This window comes from Leucoraja erinacea, chromosome 8 (genome assembly GCF_028641065.1).
Source record: "Leucoraja erinacea ecotype New England chromosome 8, Leri_hhj_1, whole genome shotgun sequence".
NCBI classification, from domain to species: Eukaryota; Metazoa; Chordata; class Chondrichthyes; order Rajiformes; family Rajidae; genus Leucoraja; species Leucoraja erinaceus.
In genome coordinates, this window is record NC_073384.1 from 44,113,773 (window position 1) to 44,127,064 (window position 13,292).

General features: G+C 42.4%; 1 protein-coding gene across 1 annotated transcript in view; it reads left to right on the top strand.

The window, feature by feature from the left end:
• Positions 1-13,020, top strand: part of LOC129699632 (potassium channel subfamily K member 12-like) — a 50,003-nt gene extending 36,983 nt beyond the window's left edge. Inside the window, exon 2 of the mRNA XM_055639603.1 lies at positions 359-13,020. Coding sequence (XP_055495578.1) covers positions 359-1,257 — 899 coding nt within the window. The 3' untranslated portion in view covers positions 1,258-13,020. The remainder of the gene's footprint in view (positions 1-358) is intronic.
• Positions 13,021-13,292: the final 272 nt, after the last annotated feature.

Sequence of the window (13,292 nt, forward strand, 5' to 3'; positions counted from 1 at the left end):
TGAGATTTTTGTATAACTCAATAAGATAGCCATTATGTGTCGGAAGGAACTGCAAATGTTGGTTTACACATTGATCCGAAGATAGACACAAAATGCTGGAATACTGATTGTGGATGATCAGCCATGATGACATTAAATGGCGGTGCTGTCTCGAGGGGCCGAATGGTCTACTCCTGAACCTATTGTCTATTGTAATATTTCAGGTTCAGACATTCAGATAGCCATTGTGTTTGTTTGGGTCGTAGTGTTGCTTAGCAAGAATAATTGGTAAATGAATCCTGCTATTATTTGTTTAATGGGTTGCAGTTGTGTATGAGGAAACCATAAATTCCACCTTTTTCGTTCCTTCTTCTTTTAGGTTTTGGCATGACAACTCCAGCGACAGTGACTGGGAAAGTGTTTCTGATATTTTACGGCCTTCTTGGATGCGCAGGGACTATTCTGTTCTTCAACCTCTTTCTCGAGCGCACCATCACGCTGCTAGCTTTCATCATGAAGGCGTGTTACCAGAGGCAGCTGCAGAACAAGGGCCTGCTGCCTCCCATCATTGGCCGCCAGTCTGCCCTCATGGACGCGGCCAGCCTGGCGGGATGGAAGCCGTCTGTGTACTACATCATGCTGATCCTGGCCATTGCCGCTGTGGTGATATCCTGCTGTGCTTCCGCCATGTACACGCCGGTGGAAGGGTGGAACTACACCGACTCACTGTACTTCTGCTTCGTCACCTTCAGTACTATTGGCTTTGGGGATCTCGTCAGCAGCCAGAACGCGGCCTACACTAATCAGGGATTGTACAGATTTGGTAATTTTGTATTCATACTCTTGGGGGTGTGCTGCATCTACTCGCTCTTCAATGTTATCTCCATCGTGATCAAACAGTTCCTCAACTGGTTGTTGAAGAAGCTGGAGTGTGGTTGCTGCCCGAGATGTCGGAGGGGGAAGATGCGCACTGGGCGTCGTAACGCCATCACGCCGGGGCAGTCCCGCATCCGCAGGAACCACGTCCTGGCGGAGGAGGACGAGCCGTGTGACAGTGACACCGAGGGAAGGAGGCTCTCTGGGGAGATGATCTCCATGAGGGACTTGACTGCCTCCAACAAGGTGTCCCTTGCCATCCTGCAGAAGCAACTGTCAGAAACTGCCAACGGCTACCCCAGGAGAGTGTGCATCAACACAAGGCAGAACGGCTTCTCGGGAGGGGTGGGAGCTTTGGCCATCATGAATAACAGGTTAGCGGAGACCAGTGAGACAAGGTGATAAGTACAAGGCCTCACCAGCAATCAGGGTGGTCTGATTTCATTCAGCAAATGCATCGACGGGCAACTCATGCCGGTGTCTTCTACAGCACAGCTCCATGACACGGTGAGACTGTCGCTGCATCTCACTCCACATACACTGCATCCTCTGAGGCTACGTCAGAGTTTTTTTTCCCAATGCAGGAGGTATAATCTCTTCCCACATGCCATTTTGTTGCCTGCAGTATTTCCTCGAAGGATTAAATGTCTCCCTCCACCAGGTGAGAACTGCCAATTTGTTCAAGATAGGACCAGCTTGTTCAAAGGCTCTCAAAATCGTTAGCATCTGACTTTTTTTCGTTATTTAAGAAATGTGCCTGATGAGGAAACTCTACTTCATACTTAAAAGTACGGTGCAGCACACATTGAATGTCTAGATTCTGCTCACTGGTTTTCAGATAGAGGTCAGCAAAAGAGTTGGACTTGTTTTATTTGAAACCTGCCTTTAAGCAGGTATGCAATCCCCTGGTAATATTGGGAACTATATATCATTCAAATTTTAACCATATTAGTGAAGAGGAAATCAAATGGCAAAAAGGATTAAGTGAATTAGGGGATTAAGTAAAAATCGTTCTACGTTCCAACAAGACAAGGAAGATAAACAGAACAGATTAAACAATCGATTTGGATTCTGACCAGATTATACACTGTGACAGTGTGTGTAACAACCCATCCATATCCCCCCCACTGGTCCAAAACAACATCCCTCTCAAAATATTGATAGTTGTCTCTTCTGCGTTTTGGGCTAAATCGCCTTTAGACTTTAGGTATACAATGCGGAAACAGGCCCTTCAGCCCACCAAGTCCGTGCCAACCAGCTAACACTATCCTACACACTAGGGACAATTTACAATTTAACCAAAGTCAATTAACCTACAAACCCGCACGTCTTAGGAGTGTGGGAGGAGCAGCCAGAGAAAACCCACGTGGTGACAGGGAGAACGTGCAAAGTCTGTACAGGCAGCACCGTAGTCAGGATCGAACCCGGGTCTCTGACAATATAATGCTGCAATGGTACCGCTGTGCCACTGTGCCACTCACTACCTGAAACAAATGCAATCCAGATACAAAGATCGCAAGGGATTGATGTGTAATTGGCCAGTCTGCATTTACACCATGAACCTGGTGCCCAAGAACGCATCTCAAACTAGGGGAAGTTAGGGTTAGGCAATGCTGGGCATAGCCATGCATGTCCACACCCGTAAATGAATACAGTGATTACCATTCTGGGTAAAAAAGGAAATTATTAGGGCACTAATAATACTTCAAAATCAAATGACAACCTTGCTAAGATCTGAGCAGACACAATTAGGGTGATTTTAATTTGTTGCTTACTTGCAACATGTCTGAGGAAAGTTTGGGAGGAAAGAAAGTTTGGTCCTAGTTAGATACCCAAGACTAATTTCTTATAAATTTGCAGACATCACATCTACCCGTTTTGAGCAGGAGGTTTTTATATATTATGTCAATTGAAATCCTACATAATTTTAGCCCCCAAACTGCAACTTTGAAATGCAAATATGTCGAGTAGGGGTGAGTTGCCTGACCAGTTAGAGCGTGCCTTCCATATAACAGTGCAATGTAGAGAAGGAACAGTTGCTAAGGACATAAAAGACAGGGGTATGAGTCAGCCATCTTTGAGTACCTTTGAAACTGCTCTGCCTTCCAGTAGAATCATGGCTCATGCTGTTCCTCAAGATAACCAAAGTACTATGTCCATCCCCACCTGCCTATCCTCACTTCAACATCCTGATTTCCTGTCCTCCCACAAACTTTGAGCTGCTAGATGGTTGGAGGAATAAACCTGTGTGTCTTTTCCACCTTTCCATGAGCTGCACAAGCATTTCACTTTCATTTTGTTCACACTAAATAAAGATTGTTAGACAGATATGTTGAATGGTTTATCCCGACACAGATATTTAAAGAAGAGGCTAAATTTAAAATGTGTATTCCTTGTTTCACCACTTTCGGTGAGTGGGATTTGTTCATCTGTGCCTACTTAAAAAAAGCACCAAAATGTCAGCTGGGAGTATTAACATTGAATAAAGCTGGATCAAGCTGAATTTCTCAGTTGGACAGAAAGAAAAATTGGTAGAAACATAGTATGTTAATCCAACACAGCACAGAACACACTTACTGAGGCCAAGGACATAGAAACAGTGAAGGACGCACAGTGCTGGCATAATTCAGCAGGCCAAGCAGCAGCCCTGGAGAACATAGATAAATGACGTTTCGAGTCTGGACCCTTCTTCAGTCTAACTGAAAGGTTGGGAGCCTTCTTTAGACTGATCAGTGTGAAGAAGCATCCTGACCCGAAACGTTTCCATGTTTTCCAGGGATGTTGCCTGGAGCATTTCTATTGCCGACTTACGTGATGTCTGAGTTACACCAAGGTTTGTGGGACCTTGGTAATGTAATGTAAGTTGGGGAGCATGTGTAATATTCAAATATAGAATTGAATGTCTTTCAAAGAGCTGAATGAACAAAAAGCATACCCCAGACAATGAAATAATAAATTTGTTGTTACAAAAGCAAAACAATGCAGATGCCAGACATCTGAAAAAATAATTTGAGCTTGAGTTTAGTTTATTGTCACGCGTACCAAGGTGCAGCGGAAAGTTTTTGTTGCGTGCTATCCAGTCAGTGGAAAGACTATACACGATTACAGTCGAGCCATCCACAGTGTACAAATACATGATAATGGGATGAATTGAAATGCTTGAATTCAGCAGATCATGCAGCAGCAGTGCAGAGAGAAAGCCAACATGACTTCACGTGGCAATGAAAGATCATCAATCTGGAACGCTGTTTTTCTTGCCATGGATTCTGTCAGACCGACAGAATATTTTCAGCATTTCTGTTGTTAAACCCATAGTTAATTTTTATTATTCTTTATAATTGAAGGCTAACATGCCCTGAGTAACAGGGCATGAATACACCAGGAGAATGCACTTTGGAAGAGGATGATGTAAAATATAATTAGCACAAGATGTAGAGCTTAGGTCGAGGAGCTTACAGATGGTGCAAGGCAGGTACGTAATGCAATATTCCTGTGGTAGACTAATTTGGTTAAAGTAATTCACAGTTGAATCAATGAAAGAGAAGTATGTGAAAGGAGATGTCCTACGTGCTAATAACATCTCATCTACTATTTTCATAGAGCAGAGAAAACATTTTGATCATCTGATTACGCTGTATGTGAACCATCATCACCTGAGTTAACAACTCGATCACGGGCACTTTGCCTGCATTACTTAGCAATGAGGATATGGCATTGCAAAGTTCTTCTTCATATAGCAGAGATGCAATGTTCTGTCCTCACATGAGAGGGCCTCATAAGGAAATGCTCCCCAGTGATCTGGATACGCAATTTAACATTCACCTGACGGGACTGGCATTTCTGGGCCAGTGCATTGTCTTGGACAATGGATTTCAGTTGTCACTTAAGAAAGTATTAGGTCTCCAACAACTGGAGAACAGGATAAGTGAAACTGTTGCACATCGGTGTTACTCTCAGGTGTAATTGGCAGGTCCTCTTACTTTACTTTGCTTTAGACTTTAGAGATACAGGTGTGAAAACAGAGATACAGCCCACCGAGTCTGCGCTGACCAGCGATTACGCCGTACACTAGCCCTAACCTAAACACTAGCGACAATTCATGGAAGCTAATTAACCTACAAACCTGTATGTCTTTAAAGAGTGGGCGGGGAAACCGAAGCACCCGGAGAAAACCCACGCGGTCATAGAGAGAACGTACAAATTCCATACAGACAGCATCGAACCTGGGTCTCTGGTGCAGTAAGGCAGCAACTGTGCGACTCTGGGTGCCGCACTATCCACTTAATTATAGGCAGCAAATCGACAGCCAGAAGCAACTGCTTTACCTCAGCTAGCGAGCAACTTGGAATAAGTAGTAAAAATTATGCAAGTATTCTTGAATCGCAAGGGCCCATGCAAATCACCTCAGTAAAATCATTTTGAGTCCTTCACTATGTGCCTCCAAAACTTCATGCACTCAACCTAAATGTGAATTTAGTTATTAATAAAACTTTGCACTAAGAATATATCTTGTGGTCTATGATTCTTTCGCTGTACCAAAAGGAGAACAAAAAATATTTATTCACTTTGTGCAAAGTGTAAAACAGATGACAGGAAATCTTTTCCCTCCTGCTTTTTAATTTGATTGCCTTGGATTAAAATAAACCGAGAAAGGTGGATAACATATTCCCATAAGAAGTACAAGGATGTACATGGAGATCATTTTGGTCATCAAGGCTGTTCCACCTCTCTGGGCACCCAGGCCCCCTTAACACCCACCATTTTCATCATCTCCCTTCATTCAATTATCATTGGGAGTAATTTGCAGTGACATTTATACCAACCCGTATGTCTTTGGGATGTGGGAGGAAACCGTAGCATGGGGATCCCATGCAGTCAGAGTGAGAACATGCAAACATCATACAGACAACACACGTGGTCAAGATTGAACCCAGTTTTCTGGAGCTGCAAGGCTGTGCCACTGTACCACACCAGCACCACAACAATTCTCCCTGCTATTTGCACAATAATCCACATTGACATGCTCTCTGGGCAACTTCCATGCATGGAGTGGTGCTTTCGATGGTTCTGCTCTACAGACCTGAAGAACCATACACCTACTAACTAGCTCTTCTTGATTCTTGTCTATACTACGCTAAAAGGCAAAACCTCAAGACAATGCCTTCAAATTCACTAGAACTTATTGGAAGAAGGCTGCCTTACTTCAACACTTTGTGTCCATTTTTGTAAACCATCATCTGCAGTTCCTTGTTTCTACTATAACTAAATGGTATGGAGTTCCTGTCTTGTAGATCTTTGGCTCTAAACACTCAGACCCCACATAATAAGGAAGGGCCTCGACACAAAATGTCATGCATTTCCTTCCACAGATGCTGCCTGACTCACCAGCTCGAGTTCATCCAGCACTTTGCTTCTTTGGTCACATTTCTTACATGTACAATCATTTGTGTTTCCCACATAATACAGCCCTGATTTGTGGACAACTTGTAGCCTTTGTGATGGAAAAACCTTATATTCTCGTCCAAGGTGTCTGAATCAGTTCAGCCATTCAACACTCCTTTCAAGTCCGTGCCTCATTCTTGGCATAATTCTTGCTATAATGCTCGTAGACTATAAATTTCATTTTTGTGTTTATAACAGCTTCAACATGAGACAATCTTGGCAAGCATCCTATGTACCATTTTGTTTAGATTCCTTTATTGAATGTCAAAATCATGTGACTCCATGTGACTCCAAATATAATAATTAATGTTTCCTTCATCATTAAAGCCAGCAATAAGCTTCTCATGACCACGCTCGCTGCTGATACAACTTAATGTTGCTCAGTATCCATGGTTGGAACCATTTCAAGCAAGTTAAAAGTGGTGATTAATGCTATAATTCATCAAAAAGGACTTTTGCTGCAACAGTGCTCCTTACAAAAGATTGTACAGTTTCTGCTGCTTCTTCCCCCTACAGAATTGTTGTGCTTTTACAATAGTTAGAGAAGCAGTATTAATACTGTTGCAAGATTGTGCAGAGACGTGGCATAATATTGAAGCATACCTAAAAATCATTGATACTCAGCAAACTCTAAGGTTTTACACCAGTCTCAATTGGTATTATTAATTGGCATCTTCTTCTTGCGTATGGTGTGCACAGCCTAAAGTTGTAGGACAACTTGTTCTATTTGATCCTGTTTGATTGTGCACACCAGGTTGATTGCATGTGTTGAAACAGGGCGGACCACGTGAAGGTTGCAATCTCCCACCCCATTAATTGGCATCCACTCCGGATTAAGCAAGTCATTTCCTTCTGCACAAGATCATGTTTGCTTTAACATTATGTTTGCATAACCTTTTGAATTCTTCCTCAATTATCCAAAGATATTCTTCTCTCTGCCTATTAGGATGTCAACCTGATTGCATAAAGAATGCTGGACTCTTATCCATGGTTACCTGAAAGATTTTTGATGATGACTTTATTGGTATATGAATACTAAACCTTACAAATGTCAGTTAATAATAGGCAAATGTCAGTTAATAATTGGCTTTCTTTGTCCAGGTCCAGCCAGCATAGGCATGGGACAGGTTCAACTTATTAAATTCTTGGCTCTTGTCAATTCATAAGTTCATACGGTATAGAAGCAGAATTAGGCCATTCGGCCCATCAAGTCTACTGCGCCATTCAATCATGGTTGAGCTATCTTTCCCTTTCAACCCCATTCTCCAGCCTTCACCACAAAACCCCTGACACCAGTACTAATCAAGAATCTATCAATCTCTGCCTTGGAAATATCCATTGACTTGGCCTCCACAGCCATCAGTGGCAATGAATTCACCTATATTCTCCAGAGATACTGCCTGACACGTTGAGCTACGAGGAGGTTGCCGGGACTCGAGAACCTAAGCTCTTTTTACGAGGATCTTGCCAGGACGAGGGCCTGAGCTACAGGGAGATGTCGAGCAGGCTAGCATTTTATTCCTTGGAGCAGAGGAGGATGAGTGTGACCTTTTAGAGGTGTACAAAATCATAAAAGAAATAGATCGGGTAAATGCACAGAGTCTTTTGCCCACAGGGGAATTGAGAACCAGAGGACAGCTTTTTCTAATGCCTTCCTCTGTAATCATGACCACCCACCCATCCCATCCTCATACCCCAATATGTGATTCCCCAGGAAAAACAATGAAGGAACTAATTCTGCAGGGACACCGACATTGTAAATGCAGCATGGAAACAAGTCTTTCAGCCCAACTCGTCCAAGCCGACCAAGGTAGTTTAGTTCAGTTGTTTAGTTCAGTTTAGTTTATTATCAAGTGTACCGAGATACGTTGAACATTTTTTGTTGCATGCTGTTCAATCAGTGGGAAGACAATACTTGATTAGAATTGAGCCATTCACAGTGTATAGATACATGATAAAGGAATAATGTTTGGTGCAAGATAAAGCCAGCAAAGTCAAGGGTAGTTCGAGGGTCACCAATGAGGTAGATAATAGTTCAGGGCTGCTCTCTGGTTGTGGTAGGATGATTCAGTTGCCCAATCATAAATAGCAAAGGAATAGGTGACATTTCAGGTTGAGACCCTTCTTCCGACCCCAGAGGTCAGGATCGAACCCAGGGTCTCTGGCGCTGTGATGCAGCAGGTCTGCCAGCGACTGCCACTGTACCGTACCTGAGCTCGTCTCATTTGCCTGAGTTTGGCCCATATCCCTCTAAATCTTTCCTGTGCAAATGCCTTGTAAACATTGTAAATGTTCATGTCATAGGAGCAGGATTAAGCCATTTGGCCCATCTTCTACTCCGCCATTCAATCATGGCTGATCTATCTTCCCTCTCAACCCAACTCTCCTGCCTTCTCCCCATAACCCTTGACACTGTTACTAATCAAGAATTTGCCCATCTCCGCCTTAAATATACCCCATGACTTGGCCTCCACAGCTGTCCGTGGCAATGAATTCCACAGATTCACCACCCTCTGACTAAAGAAATTCCTCCTCATCTTCTTTCTAAAGGTACGGCCAATTAATCTGAAGCTGTGCTCTTTGGTCCTAGACGCTCCCACTAGTGGAAACATCTTCTCTACGTCCACTCTATTCAGGCCATTCACTATTTGGTAAGTTTCAATGAGGTCCCACCTCATCCTAAACTCCAGTGAGTACAGGCCCAGCAGTGTCAAACACTCATCATATGCTCACATCACCATAATTGTAACTGCCTCTACCACTTCCTTTGGCAGCTTGTTCCGTACACCTATCATCCCCGGTGTGAAAAAACTTGCCACTTGGGTCCCTTCAAACCTTTCCTCTCTCACCTTAAACCTATGCCCCCAAGTTTTCTACACCCCCTACCCTGAGAAATAGACTGTGACCTTCAACACAACTGCCAATGATCACCTTCATGCATTCATACATGGCTGCACATATCACTCGCCCAACAAGCATATGAAGTGAAGGGATTTCATTGTTTGCCATTACATAGGAAGATTTGCAATGTAGCCAGTTTGATAAATCTTTAAATTACTAAAGGCAATATTCTCCTTTGTGAGTGAAGCAGGGATTTAATACCACCATTGCCTATTGAGGATATGTCATGTTTGAAAAAGCCTGCTCTTTAGTAAGATTATATCTGTATGGGCTCAGAAATGTAGCTTCAGTTGAAAAAGTTTCCAATAATTTTTTTTAAGTTATGAGATTGAAAAATTCTGCATTAACTTATCCTCAAGTTCTGATTCTTTTTTTGGCTCAATTCCTTTGTGCCATGAGTTTCTGGGACAGTTTTGATACTTCATTAAGCACTCTGAATTGAGTTCAGGCCACAATTTAGTTGGTGGACCAGGAGTGTCTGAATGCAAAGGTCAAATTATTTATCATGCCAGTGAAGCGAAGGTTGTAACCCAATATGAATCAGGGCACAAAAAGATTGAAACTTGAGTTGTTTCAGTGAATGCGTGGGTGGAAATCCTGTAATTGTAGAGACTGTGATCGGGAACTTTAATCAGTACTCTGTGACTCTCTCGGTACCTGCAACACTTTATAAATCCAGTTAAGTTGCACCCAAAGGAAATCATTCTCACAAATTGCCTTCATTTAGTCTATCATAGCAGTTACATTGGTTAGAAGATATTTAGAAACATTACAGCAGAGAAAGAAGCAATTCAGTCGGCCAAATGCATGTGACACTCTCAGCGATGTTCAATTCTTTTTTACAGAGTGGGCTGGATTTCCGACTGTTTTGCGCTGGCGACTTACATAAAAACACATTTTAATTTAACCAAACTGCTAATTTTAAATCACATAAATTCACAAATGCAGACTTTCTTGCTGCCCTCTTTAATTGGACTTTACCTTGCACTAAATGTTGTGCCCTTTATCCATTATCTGTGTACTGTGAATGGTTTGATCGTTATCATGTAGCCTATTCTCTGACTGGATAGCTCGCAAATAAAAGCATTTCACTGTACCTCGTTTCACGTGACAATAATAATCTAAACTAAACTCACGCTCCATTTGCCACCTTCTGACTGCCCCAGAAGATGGTACTCCCTACATTTCTGCTTCCCCTCACCACCCTGCCAACAACCTCTACTCTCCTATCTGCTTGGATTTCCTTTCACATCCCAAAGACATGCCTTTCAGTAGGTTAGATAGACACAAAGTGCTGGAGTAACTTAGCGGGTCAGGCAGCATCTCTGGGGGAAAAGGATGGTTGACATTTTGGGTCGGATCCCTCCTTCAGACTTTCAATAGGTTAATTAGCTGCTGTAAAAACTGCCCATAGTGCAGGTGAATGGTAGGATTTAGGGGGAGTTGATAGGAAAAGAGAATAAAATGGCTCAACCCGGGTAAGCATTCCTTGTCTTTTGAACCCCAGCCTTCACTGAGTAGCCAAAGGCAGTGGCATCCAAGCACCTACTCAGGGTTAAAGCATTACTTTGTATGATTACTTTTTATTTATTTTTTCCTATTTTAATGGTTGCCGTTTGGGAAATACATACAACTCCATCAGAAATTATCTATCTCTTTCAGATGCCTTCAAGCCTACTGAATAATTTAAGCTTGTTCTGTTTCCCAACATGTTCAAATGATAATATTTTTCGCATCACGTACAAATGTTAAAATTATCAACCGACGAGAAAAGATTTGTCAGACATACAAATCCCAAATCACAATTACTAAAGTTTCTCAATGTTTCTACAGCTCTTTAAGTCACCAAGTTACATTTGAAAAAAAAAGCAAAAAAGACAGCTGCTAATAAACTGAAAGAAATCAAGAAAGGGATGGGGATATACTGTAGAATAGACAGTTTCTGTGGTGGGACAAACAATGCCTTTCGGGTTCATGACTTGTCATCAGAATACTTTAATAGTTTGATCAATAATCTCTTGCCAACCACTCTGCCTGAAGTGTTAACTTTGATTCACGCTCCACAGATGCTATCTGACCTTCTATACCCAGCTTTATTCAAGGGATTTTTCCAGTTGAATTTTACAGAATAAATGGTCATTTGTTTCATGTTATTCACCCATTACTCTGTGCATAATGCACCTCAAATTAAAGCACATATACATTTGGCCAAAGACTGAAGCGTTTGTTGATAATCATTGGTAATAAACTCAGACATTTGTTTCACAACACCAGTGCTGCCCACAGTCCTGTAATCATTGACCAACACTCCTCATTGTAATCAACACACTGAAGAGCCACATTTCAGTGGTTTATAACCATTGTTTACTTTAGTTTTGGTTCAATTTAGAGATAAAGCGTGATAAAGCATGGTTGACGCAGACTTCAGCCCACTCAGTCCACGTCAACTATTCATCACCTGTTCACATTATGTTATCCCACTTTCACTTCCACTCCCTTCCACACAAGAGACATTTTACAGAGGCCAACTAAACTGCAAAACTGCAGTCTTTGCGTTGTGGGGGAAATCAGGAGCATCATGGCCACAGGGAGAATATGCAAACTCCATGCAGACAGCACCCGAGGTCAGGATTGAACCTGATTCTCTGATGCTATGAGGCAGCAGCTCCACCAGCTGCACCACTGTGAACATTAAAATTGTTTTTAACCTTGAAGTCACTGAGTGTTTGACAAGGTGAATTTTCAAAGTGTTTGAAGCAGGTATTACTCTATTCACATATTTTGTGAAATAAATATTTTATTCAGCAACTGACCAAAGCTGGAAATAGTGATTCACATAATTTTCTCAGGGCCCTTTTGTTCCTCAATCAGGGTCTGGCAGGAGACTGGCATTTCAGAGATGTTCAAACTTTTTTTTAAATTCGAAGTCTGAACATCAGGAAAAAAAAGACCTGAATGAATAGTACAAAAATGTCATTTAGAATATTCAATTCTCTTGCTTGCATTCTTGAACTTTAGGAACACTCAGACTAAGAATTGATCTTTGATTATTTTTGAATGTATTTTGTTAAAAACAAATTAGAGTTTTTGATTAAATTACAGAGAGGGGAACATAATCAATGTGGTGTACACAGACTTCCAAAAGGCATTTGATGAGGTACCTCATAAGATTAAAACCCGTGAAATGACAGGGCCCCCGGGCAATAGTAGATAGAAAATTAGCTGCGGGCAGGAAACAATGTGGGCAAAAAATGTGTTCCTCATTCTGCCTTTCATCTTTGCCAGTCCATTTCTCTGTTGGGTACCAAAATTCACATGAATTTCAAGAACGATACATTTCCCATCATGGGCTGTGCTCTTTAATGTTGTTTTGAGTGACCTAGAGAAGCTTATAACCTCTACCTTGGCCCACATTTACTGAAGATACAAGGGGGGAGTTCCCTACAAAGAGGTTGTGTCTGTTCAGTGCCTTTGCAATAAAACACCACTTTCATGTGTTTAATCAGGGTAAATCGTTATAATGTGTTTTGTGATCCGCAGCACTAAATAGCAGGTGATCTTTTTCATACGTTTATGTTTATCACAGGTTATCAGCAAATTCTGGTGACCATGGTTCAGAATACCCGATGTGTGATGTCATCAATAATAAAGACTAGACCAAGTGCACCCCAACGCTAGATGCCACCACTCACCCATTCCCCCAACGCAAGATGCCACCACTCACCCATTCCCCCAACACAAGATGCCACCACTCACCCATTCCCCCAACACAAGATGCCACCACTCACCCATTCCCCCAACGCAAGATGCCACCACTCACCCATTCCCCCATTCCCCCAACACTCACCCGTTCCCCCAACGCAACCAGTTCCACCAATGCAATATTCCACCACTCACCCATAGTCCCCAATCAAGATGCCACCACGGCTCATTTCAACGCAAGATGCCCCACTCACCCATTCCCCCAACCAAGATCCTCCACTCACCCATTCCCCCAACACAAGATGCCACCACTCACCCATTCCCCCAACACAAGATGCCACCACTCACCCATTCCCCCAACGCAAGATGCCACCACTCACCCATTCCCCCCA